Genomic DNA, 21746 nt, shown 5'->3' with positions numbered 1-21746 from the left:
AATCGATGAAAGTTGCCAAATGTTGTCATAGTATTAAGGAACGTAAGGAAGTCTAATTATACAACTGTAAAAGATTGATTTGGGGCATCTTTTATTTATGGATTTTTAGGGCTAGTCAGTAACTTAAGTCTTTAAAGTCTCATACTTGGCAGGTTTTAAACTATCCTTTAAAGTTGAAAGGCTTTAATATCTTTAAAACTATGAAAAATTGATAAATGTGGTAATTCCAGGAAAGGTGCAGTATTCAAAAGACCCTCACTATATCATAAAGACTTTTGTCTGCAAGGGACCAAAACAGCCTCAAATTAATTTCAGCCAAAAAGGGCTATTGACTGGCTTTCTCAAGTCATCCTAGGCAGTGGTTCCCAAACGGAATGTTAAACGTGACCTTCTTTGCTTTGAAATAACATAGACCACTGGGCTCCGGACCAGATCCAGGAAGCAGAACTTGTAGGGGAGGGGCCAGGTGCGCTACTCAACGCATCCCAGGTGGTTTGTCCGGGAATTCGGGCAAATGCCGGTTGAGAAGGTGTATAGAACCTACAGCTGATGGAATGCTTTCGGGGATCTGTCTCTCGCTCTGCTTCCTTCTGGGTTGGTTCTAATCAGATAGGATTACAAAGATGGTCACAAAGCCTAGGTTTATGTCTCAGCCTCACTGCAATGAAAGGAACACCTCGTCCACAATGGTTGCAGCAAAACTCGGGCTGTCTACACATCCTTGAACCTGAGGGACACACTGCCCTGATAGGGACTTAATAATAGCTGTTGGGTCAGATGAGGCCCATTTAGGAGTGGGTAGAGGAATGGTTCCCCAAAGGAAAACTTAGGTGCTAAAACCAGAAGATGGAACAGACAAGTGAACACAGTGGATGCCTACTGGGTGTCTGCTTGTTTAACAGCAAGTCAGCTTGTGATGATGGAAGTAGGAGTTGCCCTCGTCGCTAGAGGGACAATTACAACCGAGCACCTGTCAGGGAATTGATTGCAGTGCTTCCAAAGAACAAAGCCAAAACTCTGAAATCCAGGTTTCTTCCTTAAAAGAGAAATATGCACACCCGAGTTCTACTTCTGAAGGCCTTAGCATTAAGGACACTTCAGGTTCTCCCTTCTCAGTGCCTGGTCTGACCCATCAAACCTGGCAGTTCCTTAGGTGATGAAGCAGTTTGTTGGGGGTGGTTCCTCAAGTGCATTACAACGGGTAATCTGCCTAGTTTTTTCTGGGTACACGGGGTTTCTTTCCCCTCAAAACTCCAAAAATGTGCCCCTCACTGAAGCTTTCTGTTAGTTTTACATGCTGTTCCTTAGAGCTCATAGAAATCTTGTTTAGGATTCCGGAATTTCTGTTGGGAAATAGCGTCTTTGTTGTCTCTGGGTTGCATAGAAAGTCTGTTTCAACATCAGTTTCAGCCTGATGCTATGATATGAATCTTCAGAAGTTTGTGGATTTTTAAGGTGTAATTCTTTCATGTAGCCATAATATTGTCATTCAGATACAGTATTTCAAGGGCTTGGTTTAGGTCTGTTTGCATTCATCATTCCAACCCAGTTAAATCGTTTAAAAATCCAGGGTGAAAAAGAGAGAAATGTTAAAATTCGGAAGTGGTGAAGTCAGTGGAGAGGCCACGTGCTGCTGCCTTGTAGCACGGTGGTGGCTCCCTGGGCCACAGCGCCTCTGCTCCAGGTCACGCTGCCCCTCCCAGCACTGCCTGCGGCCGAAGTCCCGTGGGAGCCCCAGCCCGCAGCCTCTGTCTGAGACCCCCCTCCTGCCTCCCGGGGTTCTCAGTCTCTCGCTGCTTCTTCCTGGTTTCCCTGACTTGAGAATGTTGGAGTGCCTGCAGGCTCAGAAGCAGGATCTCTGAGAAGCAGTAAGAAAAGAGTTTCTTTCTACTCTTCCTCCCTCGGTAATTCCATTCAGTCTCATAACTCATTTCTGTGAAAATGCTGCCAATTTACATCTCCAGCCCTGGCCTCCTACAGTCAGATGTGTCCGAGTGTCTGATACAGTGGTTCTCAAACTCTTTGGTCTAAGAACTTCCTTACCCTCTTAAATTGCTGAGGACCCAGAGAGATTTTGTTTATGTGGGTTATATTTATTAATTGTATATTAGAAATTATATTTTAAAAACGATACGGAAACCAACATTCCATTAACTGTTAAGAGTGATGCTGTCGTCATGTCATGAAGCCTCTAGAAAATACTGTACACTCGTGAGAGAATACGAATGAAAAAGGCAGATGGCCTCAGTGTTAACAAATTAGGTCCTGTGGTCCCCTACTCTGGTCCTAGCCCAGCCAAGACCCTCTGCCTTGGCAGGGAAGGTGCTTTTCCGTTAGGGTTCACACAGCCAAAACCAAAACTGAACCTGAGATCGGTGCAATGCAAGCTTTATTCAATGGCCAAAGAATGGAGAAGTGGGAATTTAGTTCACAGGTCAACCTCTCACTCACGCTCACGTGGCGAGAGGGATTTGATTTTAAAGAATAAGGACAGTGCGGGGAGGAGCGAGGCTGATGGTGGGGAGGCATTTGCATTGTTCTTCTGGGGGAAGGGGCGGGGTTTCCCCGAAATGGGATGCCACCCTTTTTCTGTCCTTTTTTGGTCGGCAACTTCCGGTCATGGCCGCTGGTAGGTATGTCACTTAGTAGCTGATGCAGTAAAAACAACGTAGATGAGACTCCGGGTCTGTTGAAGGTCAGATTCGTTGCCATCTTGGTTCTAGCTTGTTCTAGCTGGGTTTTGTTTTTCTCTTCATGTTGCTTCGTTCCTTTGTCTTGGGACCCTGTGACTCAAAGAGACATGTTAGTTCCTGTTCAAGGGAGGGGCTGGCAGCTTTTGAGCAAGAATCTGGAGTCAGCTCTGGCCGCAGCAGGAAAAGAGTTTCGACCACAGAACCCTGGAGGAGTCGCAGGGTACCCCAGGGGTCCCCAGGCCACACTGTGGGAACCTCTGGTTGAATCATTCAGTATGCCTGGAACTGAACTGTGATTTCTCTCAGACCTGCTCCAGTTCAGTTAATTGGAGCTCCATTTTCCCAGATGTTCAGACCAAAACCCTTGGCATCTTTCCTTGAGTCCTGTCTTTCTCGTGTCACACTTTGGGTTCCTCGGTAAGTGTTATAAGCTCTGCCTTCAAAAGATCATGAATATCCAGCCACTGTTCCTGTCCCCTCTTCCAAGCCACCACTGTCTCTGAATCACTACCACAGCCTCCTAAAGTGGTCCTTTTGCAACAAAGTGATCAAGTCGCACACCTGCTCGTCGTGCGGTGGGTTCCCACCTCAGGAAGACAGTCGTTGCCAGGGTGTGGTGTCGTGCCGCCCAGGTGCCCGCATCCTGCCCCGGGACCTCTGCTGCTGCTCCGGGCCCAGACTTCCACATGCTCCTTCAGGTCAGCTAAGATGTCACCAGCAGAGGGACCACTTTCTAAGTTTTCAGCATCCCACAGGCATAGAGACATAGCCTTTCTGCTCTCTCCAGCTTTGCTGGTATCAGTAGTATATTACTTGTTGTGCTTTTTCTATTCTGCTCCCCCACTAGAATGCAAATGATTCTAGGTATCCAGGAGGGCAGGAATCTTTGTATCTTGTCCACTGTTGTCTCCGAGTGTCTTGATCAATGTCTGGCACGTAACAGCTTCTCAAATATTTATTGAAAGGACAAATAACTAATGTAACCCTTAACTCAGTCAACCAGCCCCTGTATTTCTTATGCATGTTAATGTCAAGGGGCCCCTGTATACTCCGCAGTGGTTCTGGTCCTGGGCTGTATGTTCTGGTCACCAGAGGGCTTTAAAAGCTCCTAATGGCAAGCCCCCACCCAGTTCTCATAAGTGAGACTCTTGGCTTGGGACTTGGACATAGGAACACTCAGAAGTCTTAGCAACAGCTGGAAAGATATTATACGAGGCAAAGAAGTGAAATCATCCATGTGGGTAGCAACCAGTCAGGCTTCCGAGAAACCTGGATCCTAAGTCCCAGCTTCTGGCCACACCTCAGGACCAGATGTTCTGCCACTGGATTCTTTTCTTCGTGGGTACCTGGAAAAGGAGGTCCTGCCCAGTCCGTCTTTGCCCATATGCTCCCCACCCACCTGACCTAAGTCCAGTGCGAGGCTTGGTCAGGTGTGGCAGGAGGGAGCCCTTTGGAGGGGGTAAGGCCTCAGCTGTGGTGCGGCAGGGCTGCCCTAGCACAGGCAGGCACTTGGCTCCTGGCCCTGCGGTGAGCAGAGACTGCACCTGCCCAGGAAGCAGCCAGCCCGTAGGGGATCGTTCCTGGGCTACGAGGCACCTGACTGAGGAGTTGCATGCTTTCACCCTTTCTGTTGGGGGTCAGCCTCTTCCCGTCTGGCCTCAGGGGCCTGTGAGGCTGGGGGATAGGGGCGGTATAGATGCCTTCTTTCTGGACAACACACGAGCCTTTGAGCACTCGAATCCTGTTCCCTCCTATCCAGCTTACATGCCATTGTTCTGAATCAACTTCATTGTGATTTACATGTAGGTGAATGCAACTTGATGAGCTTTTGACCATTTTATACACTCCAGTGTCTCTGCCACCATCGAGATTTAGAAAAATGTCCATTCCCTCCCACAGAAGGTTCCTTCTTGCTTCTTTGCAAACAGCCCTTCCCACCTTGCCCCCAAGCAGCCACTGGTCTGCCTTTGACCTCCTCTGGGCTTGATCCTACGGTGCATGAACTCCTCTGTGCCTGGCTGCTTCTGCCCTGAGGGCTTCAGAGGTTAACCTGTTTCATTGTCTGGTTGGCTGGTTTGCTTAAGCAGGGTTCCATTGTAAGGTTGTACTTCACATTGTTTATTCACTGTGGACAGATGGGTATTTTGGATGTTTCCTATTTGGGGCCATTATAAACTCTAGAAAAGTTCTGTTCAGGCCTTTGTATGGACATAGCTTTTATTTCTTTTGGGTAAATACATAGAAGTAGAATTGCTGGATCTACATGCTAAGTGTCTCTGATTTTATAATAAGCTGACAAGTGACTGGACCGAGAGTTCCAGTTGCTCCACATCCTCGCCAATCTTTGATGATGTCAGTCTTTCCATTTTAGTGGGTGTGTAATGTTATCTCGTTTGGATTATTAATTGCATTTCCCTGCTGACTAATGATACTGAGCATTTTTTGTGTGCATATTAGCCGTTCTTATAGCTTCCATGAAGTAGCTGTTCAGACCTTTTGCATATTATCTTTTAAATTGGTTGGTCTTATTGAATTGTAAAATTTCTTTGTGTATTCTGGGTAAAAGTCTTTTGTCAGATATAATACGCACTATGAATGTTTCCTGTTTCTGGCTTCCTGTTTTGCTTTCTTAAGTATCAAAGAGAAGATATTTTTAAATTTGATGGAGTCCAGTTATCAGGGGTTTTTTCTCTTATAATTTGTGCTTTTTGTGTCCTGTATAAGACATCTTTCTAGCCAAATTTCTCCTGTGTTTTCTTCTAGAAGTTTTATAGTTTTAACATTTTCATTTAGGGCTGTGTTCTGAGTTAAATTTTGTGTATCATATGAGGTAAGAGTCAGTTTTCCCTATGAATCCCCCTTCTTTCTGCAGAATTTCTGGAAAATACCATATTTCCCCTATTGAATTGCTTTGGCACCTTTGTTGAAAGTGAACTTACTATATAGGTAAGCATCTATTTGTTCCATTGATTTATATATATCTTTATTTATATATAGCTATATTTTACATACAAACAACACTGCCTTGATTACTGTAGCTTTATAGTAAGTCTCAAAATTAGGCAACGTTAGTCTTTCCACCTTGTTCATCTTTTTCAAAAGGGGTTTGACTATTCTAGGTCGTTTGCATTTCTGTATAATTTTTTAATCAGTTTATCAATTTCTGGAATAAGCCTGCTGGAATCTTGACTGCCATTTCACAGAATCAGTAGATTTACCGGGAGGGAAATTGGCATTTAACAATACAGAATCTTCCAAGCCATTAACATCTTTTATATCTCTATTTAGGAGCTTTTTCATAGTCTTTAGGCAATGTTTTCACATTTTTCAGTATGTAAGTCTTGTATGTATTTTGTTAAATTTGTCCCTAAGAATTTCATGTTTTTGATGCTACTATAACTGCTTACGTTGATTTCTTTCTTTATTTTATATCAGTTATATCTATATTTTAACTTCTGTCTCATTGTTCCCTGCTGGGGAGATTGATACAAAATATGCAATTTATATAAAAATACAGTTGACTTTTGTATGTCGACCTTGTACCCTGTCACCTTGCCAAATTCACTTATTAGTACTAACCGCGTTTTGTAGATACCCCTTAACATTTTCTGCATAAACAGTCACGTCATCTGCAAATAAAGACTGTTTTACTTCTTCCTTTCAAAAGTGTATGACTTTTCTTTCCTTATTGCAAGGCTAGAAACTCCAGTATAGTGTTGAATACAAGTAGTCAAGCGGACGTCCTTGTGTTGTTTTAGACAGAAGGGGCAAGTGGTCAGTCTTTCATCCTTATGTATGTTGACTGTTAACTTTACCAAGTTGAGGTAAATTCCTTTCTTTTCCTGGTTTCCTGAACAGCTGTTGATTGTGTCCAGTGCTTTCCTTGCGTTTATTGAGATGACTGGGTGGCTTTTCTCTTTTGTTCTGTTAATACAGTAAAACACCTTGATTTTTCTTCAGCGTGTTCAACCAACCTTCATTCCTGGGTTGAACCACAGTTAAATATAGTGTATCATCCTTATATATTGTTGGATTCAATCTGCTAATGTTTGGTCAAGGATTTTTTTTTTTAATCTACATTCATGATGCTATTGGTCTGTAGTTTTCTTACAATGTCTTTGCCTAGTTTTGGTATCAGGATAATGCTGGCCTCATGAGTTTGGGCATTTTTCTTTCTTCTCTCTTCTCTGGAAGAATTTGTGTACAGTGGGCTGTATGTATTCCTTAAATGTTTCGTAGTATTCACCAAAGCTAATAAGTCCAGTTCATTATCACTTTGGGCTTGCCTACATTTTCATATTTTAGGAAATTTGTAAATGTGTTCAAAACATTTAATCCTGGCTACTTTTACTGATTTTATTTTATTTTATGTTTTTGGAGAAACTGTCATTAATTTCTTTTTACTGTGGTGAAGTATATGTAACATAAAGCTTACCATTTCAACCATTTTTAAGTGTGTAGTTGCGTTAAGTACATTCACACTGTGGTGTGGACTTCGGTTTCTTTTACTGGTATTTCTTAAACGGGAATATTTTTAAATTAAAGACATTCCATTTAATCTAGCATTTCAGCTTTTTTTTTTTTTTTTTTAACTTAAGATCTCCAGCATTGATATCATCTTGTGTAACTGAAACTTTGTGCCCTTTGACCCACATCTCCCCATTTCCCCCACCCTCAGCCCCTGGCAACCACCATCCTACCCTCTGCTTCTAAGTGTTTTTGACTGTTTTAGGTTCCACATATGAGTGAGCTCATGCAGTATTTCTCCATCATCAATTATTCAAACATAACCTTTTTTGTAAATGCGTTAGGTGAAAACATAGTTCGACGTGAATGACATTATGATAGCAGTTATTTTTTATACTTGTATACAGTTTCATAAAGTTATGCATTTGAATTATATTTTCACCTTGCACGTTGGTTTCACCTCTTAATGATAATAAACCCTGTTACTGGGAGAATTTTAAAATAATTAAGGATTTCAGGAAAATGCTTTGTATTTGAAAAATTAAGTTGTGTTTTATTATATTTAGCTGGTGTAGCTCTTTATTCAGATCATTTGAATTCTGGAGTTGCCAAAGGGAGATGTTATGAATATGGTTTGAACTCACCCTCGACATCTTTGTTGCACGTGAGTATTTCACAAGAAATACTCAGTGCGAATCACCTTTCTTTTGCCACTGGGTGGATTGTCACCAACAATGCGAGAGTGACAGCACTTTGTAAATGACTCCCAAAACACAGGTCAGAATTACTTTAGGAAAACAGTAGTGCCAGAAAAGGTAATGTTATAGAGTTTTTCTTGTACGTATAGGAGAAAGGAATTCAGTTATGCTGCTATGATTTAAAAGAAAAAGAAGTGTTCAAAACAAACATACAGAATAAATGGCATTGTATAAAATAACAAATTTTATTTCTATAAAATATTTTACACTAGCTGTACACATGCACACACCCACACAGAACTTAACCACACATTGAGTAATTTCCTTTTAATAAATCTACCACATACTATTGTATTACAATTTACAATACAGTTTTTGAAGACACAGTGGGGAAAGCTTCATCATTCATTTATAAACCTCCCATAAATTACAAAAGAAAGGCAGTCTGAAAAGTATGTATAAAGAGTAAAAACAATTTACAAGTGGACAAGAATTACAAAATAGTATAACCATCAAATACATCTGCCAGCAACTTTGTAAATCTTTGTTGTTGTTGTTCAGGTGCCAATGGTGAAGACTGGTGTGGAATCATTTTGAACAGACTTAGTATGTTTTCGGTGTGGCTTATGCATTATGTGGATTGCTTTACGTGTAGGCTGTTCATTGTCGATTATCTGTGTATGGCATTTTGACAAATAATGAAAGTAACGTAAATCCATATGCCACAAAATGTAACACTGAAAGCAATGAATATTACCAGCTTTTTGGCAGGTTGGAGTAGTGGTACTTTACCAAAGTTACTTCCTCTCCTCTTTTTTAAATGATTTGAATAAGTAAACATTTCCTGTGTGTCGCCTGGCTTGCTTCGAAAGACAGAAAACCAGGATCTTATCATTGCACAGCCTGTGCAACTTGGTCTCAAAGCACTGTGTCTGTGGGGGTGGAGGGCACTGAATGCACAACACATACAACGTGTACACTGTAGCTTTTATTGGACAGTACAGATCATTGTGCACTTATAAGGCAGGACATCAAGGCGGTTAAACTAGGAATTTCAAGACCGGAGTTCAAGTGAGAGTTAGTTATGCGTCATGAGGCAAGCATGTTTGAAAAGGGAGCGAGGTTGGAATCATTCCTTCAAGGGCAGATGACAAATGCACAAAGGCTGGGGCCCCAGGTAGGGAGTGAGCTACAAAGAGCTACTGGCCGCCCTGCGTGCTCACGAGACAGCCCAGCTCCCGCCAGGGCCCCGCAATAACAAGAGCGATGGGCGCGGAGGCCCGGCGGGAGTACCAGAAGCTCTGTGTCCTGGCGCTGGGTTTAAAGTGGACGGTAGTGCAAAGAGCATTTCTCTACTGGTGTCAGGGGAGAAGATTGGTTTTTTAGGAAGTACTTGAGTCATGAAAGCCCTAGTTTGGAATTAAAGAAAATTACATAGATTTGGAAGTTGTCCGGAAGCACGTGAATCATTTCACTGCACCCAGCTTTTTCAGCAGTTTCTTGCCTTTGGAAAGCAGCCCCTTTTTCTTTCTCGAGGACATTTCCCTGCCTCTCCCAGGACTACCAGTACCCATAGATGACGTAGGTGACCCAGAATGGAGATGGGCTGTGGGAGATGGCACTCTCCTTGCTGTACCTGAACCCTCAGGAGGAACCTAGTAGGCACATTGGTACAGGTCATTGAGTGCGTGAGCGCCGGCAGCACCCCTCCGCTCGCCGCGCAGCATCAGTAACGCCACACGGCCCCGTTTCCCACCAGGCAAGGTGAGGGTGGTTCGTTTCTTCTCTGAAGGGTTGAAGTATCCCGTGAGAGGCACACGGCCCCTCCCACGGCATAGCTCAGGGCGGGGGGGGGGGGGGGGGGGGGGGGGTCTGAGGGCCCCCAGAGAGAGGGCCAGCAGGGTGGGGTTTTCGGTTTCTTTGTGTTCGGGGGAGGGAGTGGCCATTGCTCTGGCAACACAGAGCTGGGTAATCATTGACTTTGTAAATTAAGACCAGAAGCAGGAAGAAGGAGTCATTTTGAATTAGGTTGAGACTAAGACTGGCTGAGTACCCGTCAGTAATCTTAAAGGCAAACGTTCTTAAGGGGAATTTCGAATTTGAAAACTACTTGGGCGTATGAGATCCTGACGTTGAGTACATTCCTGGGTTAGTATACTAGAGAAATACTGGAGATGGCACACCGGTTGAAAGAAAAATAAATAAATAAATAAAATAAAATGAACCTTAATTTCAATCAAAGAAAGCTTAAAGGCCCTTATTGTACGCTCTCATTATTTCCAAGGTATTAAAGGTGAGTTTTTGTCGATACAGAGCACATGGTAGGGTTTCCGTGCACTCGAGTGCTTCCTGGCGCCTCACAGGAGCGGAACTGTATTCTAACGCGGGCATGACGACGTGGGCTCACCCGCGTTTACGGTCGCATGCATGCCTGCGATTATAATACCACCACCTTTCCTCTCGCTCCCTTACCCCACCAGAGCAAAGCGCTTTCTAATGCGAGTACTCGTTATTCATCAGGCAAACAGGAGCCCAGGGGCTTCAAGCTTCCTTGGATTTAAAATCAGGGTCTAATTCTAATGGAGAACACCTACTAAATCATCCCAAAGTACACCTGAAGATACCATCTATTCCATCTAATGCAATCATTTGAGCTGCACGTTTCATTAAACTTGGTATTGCATTGGTATACCAACAAAGCAGTCTTCCAGCCAAACGCCTGCGTGTTCAGGACACTTGCTTGTGCTTTGAGGAGGCGCATCAGCTCTCCCCGTAAGGTAGGGGGACGGTCACTTAAGAAAAAGCCGCCTGCATTCCAGGCAGCATGGGGAGTGTTCAGAGCCAGCTCTAGATCACCTCGTGTTCACTACTCATCCACTCGATCTTGAGTTGCGGGTTTTTTTTTTTTTTTACGTAAAATTTCCAGAGGAAACATTTTATTAGCTTGTGCTTTTTCCAAGAGTGGCTAACAATGCAATATGCAGCTTGAATTATGACTAGACATTGGAACACTGTGTAAACAAACAATTAGCCTGTTAAGAAATATGTTCCCAATGTTGGCCTCTTCCAAATATTCTTAACGTAAATCGTAGGAAATGATTATCAAAGATGATTTACTTCACTACAAATTCAGTTGCTTTACAACTGAGACCAATAACACTTTAGGTCCAGTGAGTTTTTGAGACATATTTCTTCTTTTTTTTAGCCCCCCCAGTGAAGCCTTAAGTCTACCGCATTGGTCCACTGCAGGTAGCTTAGGTTGCTATGTTTACAGGTATCTTCAGTTGCTCACTTACGTGAAGGCTACATTGCCTGATTAAGGGGTGAAATGCACACTCTTCTTCTGTTTCCAAGCAGATGAGCAAAGAAATAAAATATATATAAAAATATAATATATAAAAACTCGCAGTGATGAAATAAAATAAAAATGAGACACCAAACAAATGTAATCTGACAGTTATATATGGCTGAGAAGTTCTTTGACCTTTGCTGAGAAGATCTGTTAAAACCCTGACAGGGCAAATAACCATTACTGCCCACCGAGTCTAAGGACTGTAGCCATCCCCGTTTCACTCTTAAACTGGACTGTGCGTCTGTGACGTAGGATGGCAAGTTCCTTTGTGAGCAAAGCAGACTGATTAGATTGAAAGGGGCATTTTGGTGAAACAAGTAAACTTGGTTTAGAATTAGGAATCTTTAGGCACAACCCCCATGGAAGGGCAGAGGAAAAATTCAGGGTATATGCTTTTCGACCTAAGACATAAAAAGCAATGCAAAGACTGCAGTAGACCGTCTGTGGCGGAGTGGGACAGGGGTTAAAAGTGCTGAACACACGTGCTTACCCTTTTCGTCTTCGAGCGTGTCGGCGTGTCCTGCGGGTAGTGGGACGGCGCGTCAGAAAGATAGACTTCTACATCATCAGGCACTTCTTCTAGGAAGTTGGAGGGTACGAGGCCTTTCTGCCCACTAAGCTCCCCCTAAAAACACAGGGATGAGAGGAACAGTTGACTCTTATTTTTCCAGAAACCTGCTTCTTGCTTTAGGTAAAGGAACACAGCTCAGAGTAGCGAGTTTATTCTGGCTCAAAAGTGGCAGACAGGCCGGGACTCCAGTGTTTCCGGACTCCCCTGATCACAAGAGTGAGCTCGGCCACGTGCTCGAAGTGCAGGGTCCCGGCGCCCGCCCTGAGGTCCCGACCTGGCCTGTCTGGAGCGGAGCTGAGGACCTGTTTCGGCCAAGGGGCCTGGGTGGTTCTCAGGGTCAGGCACGCTTAGGGACAGTCCTGGGGAGCACCTCACTTAGAGGTTCTCGGCCCTGACCAACCTCTGAGTCCCACGGGAGCTTGCACAAATAGCGTTGCTTGGGTGCACTGAGAGAGGGGAGCGGGGGGCGGGTGTCACATGCGGGGGCAGGATTGAGGGGGCCGACCAGTTCCACCTGGTATCTTTCATCCTGTGCGTCGCTACAGCCTCGCTGTAAGAATGCACCCAAGAGGGGACGGTGAAAGTGTTGGCACCTCCTCGAGGTGACTGCTTCAGGTTGGTATATATCCTTCCGGACCTTTCTACGCAGTCACGTGTCCATGCATGGAACACAGTTCCAACTGCCCACTGGACGTCAGTCCCGAGCAGCTCACAGCCCACCACATCAACCCCCCCCCCCAGTGCCACCTTGCCCCACAGAACCCAAAACCAAGCTCAAAACTGGCCCCAGACAACCTGGTAGTGTGTTTCTCTGTCCAGTAGGTGTAGGAGATGGTGGCAACTTGAAAGAGACAGCCTACAGCATCAAAATGAAAACTCTGCATCCAGGAACGTGATGAACAGAGTGAATGGGAGAAAATGCCTGCAAGTCATATATCTAGTAAGGGGTTATAAAGGATATATAAAGAACTTCTACAACTTAACAAAATAAACAACCCAATTAAGAAGTGGGCGAAGGACTTGAACAGATAATTTCTCAAAAAAAAAAAAAAAAAGACAGATGGCTAAGTAGCACATACAAGATGCTCAGCATCACTACTCATTAGGGAAATGTAAATCAAAACCTCAAGATACCACCTCACATCCATTAGGATGGCTACTATAAACATATTTTAATGTTGGTGTAGATACGGAAAAATTGGAACCCTTGTGCACTGTTGGTGGGACTGTGAAACGGTACAGCCACTATGGAGGAAACAGTACGGTGGTTCCTCAAAAAATTAAAAATAGAATTACCATATGATATGATCCAACAATTCCACTTCTGGGTGTTTACCCAGAAGAACTGAAAGCAGAATTTTGAAGAGAGAATCGTGTACCTATATTCATAGCAGCATTCTTCACAATAGCCAAAGGATGGAAGCAACCTAGCTGTGCACCAGCGGGTGAATGGATAAACAAAATGTGGTACAGTGGAGTGTTATTCAGCCTTAAGAAAGGAAGGATATTCTGACCTATGCTACTACAGAGACGAACCTTGAGGACGTTATGCTAAGTGAAGGGTCATAAGCAGACGTATACTGTGTGATTCCACTTACATAGGTCCGGAGAGCAGTCAGAGTCTAGAGACAGAAAGAAGAAGGGTGGGCGCCAGGGGGAGGGGACAGTGGGGACTTGGTGTTTGATGGGGACAGAGTTAATCTTGCAAGATGGAAAGAGTTCTGGAGATGGATGGTGGTGACGGTTGCACGACAGTGTGAGTGTACTTAACGCTGTTGAACTGTACACTTATAAGTGATTACGATGGTAAATTATGTGTATTTTCTCACAATTAAAAATTAAAATTAATTTTTTTAAAAGAGGCAGGTCCAGGTACCCCCCCCCCCGTCTTCCTGTGCGGTAATCCCTCCTGAGCCCAACAGCCACGTGCCCAGTCGCCCACCAGCTCCTTCTGCCTAGACCCTGAAGATCCCACCCTCCTGTTTACCTGTGGCCGCTTCAACCCTTCTTCCTCAGGCTCCACCGTTAGCTTGTCTTTCTCCGTTGGTGTTACTTAGGCACTCTTTCTAGGACAGCTTTGCTTTTTGCTGTACACGTCTCCCTGGTGATTTCTTCCACGCCAGCGCTTGCAGACAACACGTATATATGCAAAGGCGCTGGAACGTCTGTCCAGTCCAGACCTCTCAGTAGGTCCACCAGCCAGATTTTCCCTCCAGCACCAGAGGTAAGCACCGGATGGAGTAGCTGGCTCGTGGTGGGGGCTACATTCTATGAAAAGGCACAGCTCTACACACACATCCCCATCAGCACCATGTTCACATCTCAAGAGGCACCTGTGTGAACCACGTGTTCAGGCTCCCGGGCTGAGCCCTGCCCTGGGCTCCCCGATACAGCGGTGGAGGGAACTAACTGCGCTCTTCATTGTTTCCTCTCTTCTCTTGAGCCTCCCGGCACAGTTCTGCTAAATCACACGTCAAAAGTGCACACGACACGACTTCACCGTTGGCGTCCATCGCCACGTACCCCGGCACAGGACGTGGTCGCTAGAATCACGCACCTGCGTGAGTCCCCCTCCACGTTGGAGAGGCTCTGTAGCCCCAAGCTCAATAGTTTCTAAGCCGTGTTTTCCTCGCTACCGTGTCCTCATTTCTGTGTTCCCAAGGGCCCCCATCGGCTGTGGCAGAATCTGCAGACCCTCCTGGAAGATGTCACAGCTACAGATCTGAGCCCTGCGCGGCCTCGAGCCTATCTCTGTCAGCCTCCCCCGTCACCATCTCAGTGCAGGCCCTTGCCCGTCACCTGGGCCGTTCCATCGCTCGTCGCCTGGCCTCGGGACTCGCACCTCCCTTAAACGGTCCACTCGCGAAGCCCTTGACCATAATAACATCTCCCCCACTTGCAGACCCTTCACAGTCTGATCTCTGCTCCTCCTCGAGCCTCATTTCTACCGCTTTTGTGTTTGAGGCCGGATACGAACCGTGTGAAGACCTTACAGTTAGAACTGGAATCCGCTGGGCTGGGCTGAGGAGCAGAAAGCGTTACGGTCTACCCCGGGCCCTTTTTCCCCACGCCCAGTCAGCACGAGGCCCCATCACGCTTGCACACGTCTCCTCCTTTGCTTCCTTTAATACTTCAGAATGCTACTGTACGGCCTGTTTCCCTCTGACCTATCGAAGTACATGATTTAAGAGTTTGGGTGTTGAAACACTGGGCAGTGCAAGCATCTGGCTAACACAGCGCGAGGGTTAAAGCATTGCGGGGTGCTGGGAGTCTCAAATGACTGGAGACCAGGCGGGGACTTCACTGGGGATGCTGTGAGTTGTGGAGGGGAAGGTCCAGGTAGACAGCAGAGGCCCCTCTGTCTACACTCTGTTCACTGTGGGATGTGGTGGGACCGAGGAGAGAGTAGGAAGACATGGCAGGACTAGGTCCCGTGAAATAGCTGCAAGTTAGCTCCCTTGAGAGCTTTTACGATCGCACGTGATGTGAGACAATGCAAGTGTGGCGAAATTTAAGATTTTTGGTATTAAGTGAGGTATCCGCGGTTCTTGTTTACCAAATAAAAAAGAATAAGTGCACTGGACAGTCTACTCAGCAAATCTGACCAACAAAATAACACTAAAGCCATCTGGTGGGAAGAGAACTAAAACGTGTACATATCAATTTAGATCTGATTCCTACTATCATATAAAATTTAGGCAGGCTGTTCGAGAAAATAAAGTAGATAAAACAATGTAGGAACGGGAACATGCAGATCATATTAGAAAACTATGTTTAAATTACCAGAAAATACTATGTCCAGTTTTGTCTATATGTTTGAAAATCTAAATGAAAGGCGTGGCTTTTCTAAATATGTTTAAATTACCAGAAAATACTATGTCCAGTTTTGTCTATATGTTTGAAAATCTAAATGAAAGGCGTGGCTTTTCTAAATATGTTTACATTACCAGAAAATACTATGTCCAGTTTTGTCTATATGTTTGAAAATCTAAATGAAAGGCGTGGCTTTTCTAAATATATAAAGTATCAAAAATTGACTCAATAAGAAGGTAATTATTTAAGCAAGTGAAAACTTTTGTACAACTGCATCCTAAAAGGACACTGAACCTAAAAGATTTTTAGGCAGGTTGTAAAATAACCTTCATGTAACTGTAGGACCTTAACTATGTCATTTAATCTGTTCGGAGCATGAAAAATACTGGAAGCTTACCAGTTCATTCATAATTCTAGCATAATCCTGATACCAGAAGCCACAAAAAAAGATACTCCAATAAATATAAATCCATATAATTTCTGGAATATAAATATAACTTCTGAATAAAATGTTAGCAAATCAAATCCAGTGCTTTAAAAGTAATTGTAAAAAAAATAGTTGTACACCATGGTCAGTAATTTACTGACAAAAAAATAAGTTCAGCAAATGAAAAACAGGATGCTTAACATGATAAAGACTACCTATCTTTATCGATAACCTAGCCTAACACATAACAGTGTAAAGATTAGTGATATTCCTACTAAAATACAGACTGTCAGGGATCCCCCGTCCCTGTCATTCAGAATTGTTTTCAATGATGCAATAAGACAATAAAAAGAGATGACTGATAAATACTGAAGAAAAGACAAAATGTCATGATTTGGGGAACCCGAGAGAACCAACTGATGACAATGGATATAAGTGCATTCAGAAAAAAGATTTGTAGGGGAACATAAACACACATGCGCATAAATGGGCACACAGTGCATACATATGCACACACGTAAACATGCACACACACGCACACACACAGGCACACGATATATACACATACATGCACACGCACATAAATAGGTACACAGCACACATACATGCACACACATGCATACTCGCGCACATAAACACACATGCACATAAATGGGCACACAGTACATACACATAAACATACACACACGCACACACATATGCGTGCACACGCAATATACACGCGCACATACAATTCATGTACACATATATGCACACACGTGTACATTGCATACACACACACACACACATTTCCAACATATTTTCTAAATAACCAGTAAAATATATACCAGAAAAAAATCATAATAGCAAGAACATAAGAATGAACTTTGAAAGATATATAAAAGGATGTGTAAGAAGAAATTCATGAACCTTCTGACAGATGAAAGGGAAAACTTAAAAAATGTCAGACACACCATGTGTCCAAATCAGAAGACAATATTATGTCAAGTCCCCCCCAGTTTAACCTAAAAACTAAAAGCACCTCTAAACAAAATACTATGGGTTTGTTGTAGAGCAGGCTCTTTACAAAAACGGTTCCTCCCAAATATGAAAATGAATTATAAAAATACAATAACTGAGATAGTGTCAAGTAGCATTGAAGTCCAGAAACCCTCTAGGTAGGAATGCAGTTCATAGGAGACAGATGGGATCTTTAGCCAGCAGAGAAAGGACGGATTATTTAATAAGTGGTGTGGGGACATTAGTTTCTCTAATTAGAAATCAAAAATAAAGTTAAACACTTGAGATTTACATGTGAAAATGAAGCTATAAAAGTGAAGAACCAAAGTAAGATAACTTCTATCAATCGCCTTGAAGGACTTTTTAAGCATGACTCCCAGGGGCAGACGAAACTGACTACGGACACATTTAGAACTCCTGCTTCATAAAGGAAAACAAAGCAACAAAACCACACACACACAAGGAAAAGCTAAAAAGCAGACAATGACCTAGAAAAAGAACGATTTGCAACATACGGGACAAAGTATTGAGACAGGCTGGGACCTGGGACCTGGGACCCTTTGCTGCAGTGCTTGTACCCGGACAGATGTCATCTCCTCAAGCAACAAAATACAAAGAAACTATAAGGGACTAAGAATAACCGCATGCATGCACAGTTGGGGCAAATTATGGACAACAAGGTACAAAAAGACCAAAAAAAAAAACCCAACTGCCCCTTCTGAAGAGCTGGGAGCAAAAACAGGGTGTCAGGAGCAAAAGCAGGGCACTGCACATGCCCCCTGCACTCAGCACCACCAAAGGGGTGGGCAGACCTCCTAAGCCACGCCTCCAGCCCGACCCCTGGACCCACCCCTACCCTCACCCCACAGAAGGAACAAGCTCGCACCCCCTCAGGGAGCGATCAAGGGAACCTGTTACTGGTTCTTGCTCCCCCTGCTGCAGCAGGGGCCCCAGTAAAGCCTTGCCTGAATTTCTTGTCTGGCCTCTGATCAATTTCTATTGATTAAGGGGGCCAAGAACCCTGGTCGGTAACGGTATGAATAGTCTCACTAAAAACTGTACTTTTAAAACTCAGAAACTGCGCAGAGGAGAGAGCTTTGAAAGGCCACGTGTGCCTGAGTTTGTAAAATCCCTTTGACCCCAAGAGAAACCTGCCATATCAGTACCTGAGAGTTTCTCAGCTACTTTGATTTTTTTAGAAAAAGAAAAGAAAAAGGAGGAAGGTTGGACTCTGATGCAAGATGGTGACCCCACTCCCAAGGCAGGGGACAGCGGTGGGTGTCTGGCCGGGCAGGAGCCGCCAAGATGACCACCTTCTCTTCCTCGGGGATTATCGCGAGACTGGCTCCTCCACGGGAAGGGGAATGAGAAGGAAGGAGGCTGGCGCCGGCGTAGAGCCAGGACTGCCCCCCAGAGACTAGGTCCACAGGGCTGCGCGAAGGAGGTCAGTGAGGAGGCTTTTAGTTAATTAATTATGCTTCTTTGTATTTCTTCCTTTTCCTATTTGAAAATGTATTTATTACCTACGCAGTAAGTAATCCAGAACATTAAACTGTTTGGTAAAGGTCTGGATGGAGGAAATTTTAAGTGTAAACATGTAAATACCCTTCCTTTGCTGACAGCTTGTATACGTCGAAAATACCCCTATTAGAAAAGAAGGAACCGTGAAGATTACACGACTGCCGTCCCATAGTATGTCCTCAGGAAGGAAGACAATCAAATTAGCCAACCCGTCAGCAAGCCATACAGAGTTCATACATGATTTCAGGGGAAAGAAGAGACAAGCAAAATTATATATATATATACTTGATGCTTCAAAACTTACATAATAAAATCCATCTTCATCAATTTCACCAAAAACAGTAATAATATCTCCAGTGCAAAATGTAAGTTCAGCCTGTAGAGATAGAACATAAAGTTAAAAGTGTTCTCCTGGAGACAGAAGTTGCTTTTTTAAAAAAAAAAAAAAAAAAAAAAAAAAGTTCTTCATGATTTCTGGTATGATTTCTCTTTTTTTCTTATTATTTTGGTATGAACCTATTCTTTCAGTCAAATAAGGAGGAAAGGTATAAATCTGATGAATGTCTCTGTCCCTAGCCTCTTAGAAAGTAAGGATATGTCATGATGACTCCAGCCTACGAGAAAAGGGCTGCCGGGCTCTGATTCTCGGCCAGAATTCAAGGTCGTCCCCACGTTCTGCTGGCGGCACGTCTTTAGAACCAGTCAAATAGTCAACTTAAAAAACCCGGAGCCTCAAGGAGATGGCCTCTGCAGCGTAGGGACCATTGCACAAACAGCCTTTCACCGAGTGTAAAAAAAAATCTGTAATTAAATGTCTGTTTATTAAGTGTCTATGCCAGGCTCCAGGCTAGAGGTGGGTGCATAGAATCCAGCAGAGGATACCAGAAAAAACTGCATTTGTATCTCTCGACGTGAAAAGAGGGACTAAAGTTCATACCTAAGAGCCATCAGGCATCATACACAAATCAAGCCTGTACAGAACTTTGAACATACCTGAGCTCTGAATCAGAGCCACGAGCTGCTCGCCCGTCAGGTGTAACAGAAATACCGAGGACCAGGGGTCGGTACACATCTTGTCATCTAAGAAAGCAGCCCCACAGACTGGAAACCTAATCTTTCATTTCTGAAGGCAATTCCTTTTCAGTTTTCACAAGGTTCCTAGGACCCCAAAACTACATGCACAGAGAACACCAATCCTTTCTTCTCTATCTTCCTTGAATGTGTGTGTGGCGGCCATGAGGGTCAGTGGCCACATGCAGGGGGCTTTGCTTTCTCTCTCCAGGACGACCCATCACCACCAGGTGTGGGTCACAGGGCTTGCCCAGCGCTGGTCCAGGGAAACCCTATGTCAGTGGCTGCCATGTCCTGAGCGTGTCACCAGGCTCACGACCTCTCTCCTGCCTGCCTGGGTCCCTATTTACTGGTCGGGTAGCCCTGCCCTCGGACAGGTCCAGAGAAGGCAGGGAGGGAGCAGTGCTGTCAGCAGAGGTGTGGGGCGCTTGGCCGGTACCTCAACATCGATGTTGGGCGAGCTCTCCCTCGGGTCGTAGTCGTACAGGGCAACCATCCTCCGTGTCGCCACCGAGGGCTGCCTGATGCTCCTTCTGTTTCTCTCTGTTCCCGTCACAGGAGAAGAAGAAAGACACCATGAAGTGATTTCAGAGCCGGGTCACAGATGGCCAGTGTGGCCGAGGCGACCACTGGGCACTACTGCCAGCAAAGCCAGGGCAGCTCCCACCCCTTTCTCCAGCACATCCGTGAACAAGGGAGCCTTAGACTGATCCTCTGCAACAGTCGATCTAAACCGTTTGGGCCGGCACCGGGTGGGTGTAGCATGGGTAGGACCACTGGGCCAGCTGGAGGTTGGCACCTCGCTCGCAGGAAGCCCCGCAAACGCCGGGTCAAAACTGCTGCCCGTGTTATCTGCCGTGAAGCCACAGAATCAAGTCATTCTCGCTCAGACCAGAGGCACGGCCACCAGCCTGGCATCAAGAGAAGCAAGAGTCCGTAGAGAGCGGCGCCCTCTCTACCCATCTCAAGGGTCCCTCCCACCGCTTTCTCCTCCAGTGCCCTGCCACTGTGCTTTTAACAGCTGTCCCCGAAACGATGCCACCTGTGGAGAAGGCTCTGGGGAGGCCCCCTCCCCTTGCCTGGCTGTGATATGCCATAGACGGAGCCCCAGGGCACTATCCCAGCACACGCGGCAGCACAAGCCGGGAGGGAAGAGGAAGCCCCGTGCAGAGCAGAGGCGAAAACTCTGAAAACAGCCGTCTATAAGAAGGGTCCGTGGAGAACCGTGGGATCTGGCCCAGATTGTCGAACTCCCTGGCAAACCCACTGTTGTTTGCATTTCTAAATGATATTTCTCCTGGAGAAAGCCGGCATTGAAGCATTTCTTCTAAACACAGCTGCTTTTCACCTACAACGAATTTTTGGAATTCAAAAAATAGAAATGAAAACTCTCAAAGGCAGGTGTTTTGAAAGCAACTAACGTTAGTTACGTGACTTTGCAGTGGTTTGTGGCAGGTATAGGGCCTGCAGTGGGTGTGCAAAATTCAACCCTCAGCTCCTGGTCAAGAATCACTGCTTTTGGGGCTTCCCTGGTGGCGCAGTGGTTGAGAATCTCCCTGCCAATGCAGGGGACATGGGTTCACGCCCTGGTCCGGGAAGGTCCCACATGCCGCGGAGCAACTGGGCCCGTGCACCACAACTACTGAACCTGCGCGTCCGGAGCCTGTGCTCCGCAACAAGAGAGGCCGCGATAGTGAGAGGCCCGCGCACCGCGATGAAGAGTGGCCCCCGCTTGCCACAACTAGAGAAAGCCCTCGCACAAAAACGAAGACCCAACACAGCCCAAAATAAATAAATAAATTAAAAAACAAAAACAAAAAACCACAGAAGAATCACTGCTTTCATTTAAAATAAGCAAGCACACCTTTGCAGGACCTGCAGGACATATGTTTCCTTGAAGCGAAGTATAGTGGTAACCAGAGGTCAAGTACGGTGCTGCTAAATATTGCTGATTTCACGGGGCACGTTTTCTGCAGGGATGAATTTCTGAAGGGGCCAATAACAATACGCATGTTCCATACTGAGGCGTAGTTTACATACAATACGATTCACTCTTTCTAGTGTCCACTTCAGCAAGTTTTGATAAGCTCACGCGGTCTTATAACCACCACAGCCGTCAAGATATTGAAGCTCC

At 44.9% G+C, this 21746-nt stretch overlaps 1 protein-coding gene across 3 annotated transcripts in view; it reads right to left on the bottom strand.

Annotated features, from left to right (window-relative positions):
- Window positions 1-8427: 8427 nt before the first annotated feature.
- RIMBP2 (RIMS binding protein 2) overlaps window positions 8428-21746 on the bottom strand; it is a 114211-nt gene continuing 100892 nt past the window's right edge. For all 3 annotated transcript variants that reach the window (XM_089894336.1, XM_089894338.1, XM_089894337.1), the window contains 4 exons: window positions 20052-20155; window positions 18846-18917; window positions 11701-11835; window positions 8428-9513 (listed from right to left, as the gene is read on the bottom strand). In XM_089894336.1, coding sequence (XP_089750462.1) covers window positions 9325-9513; window positions 11701-11835; window positions 18846-18917; window positions 20052-20155 — 500 coding nt within the window. In that variant the 3' untranslated portion in view covers window positions 8428-9324. The remainder of the gene's footprint in view (window positions 9514-11700; window positions 11836-18845; window positions 18918-20051; window positions 20156-21746) is intronic.

This window comes from Delphinapterus leucas, chromosome 14 (assembly GCF_059928025.1).
Source record: "Delphinapterus leucas isolate spDelLeu-1000000601 "Yukka" chromosome 14, BTC_Dleu_Yukka2, whole genome shotgun sequence".
NCBI lineage: Eukaryota > Metazoa > Chordata > Mammalia > Artiodactyla > Monodontidae > Delphinapterus > Delphinapterus leucas.
This window is presented reverse-complemented; position numbering and strand designations above follow the sequence as displayed.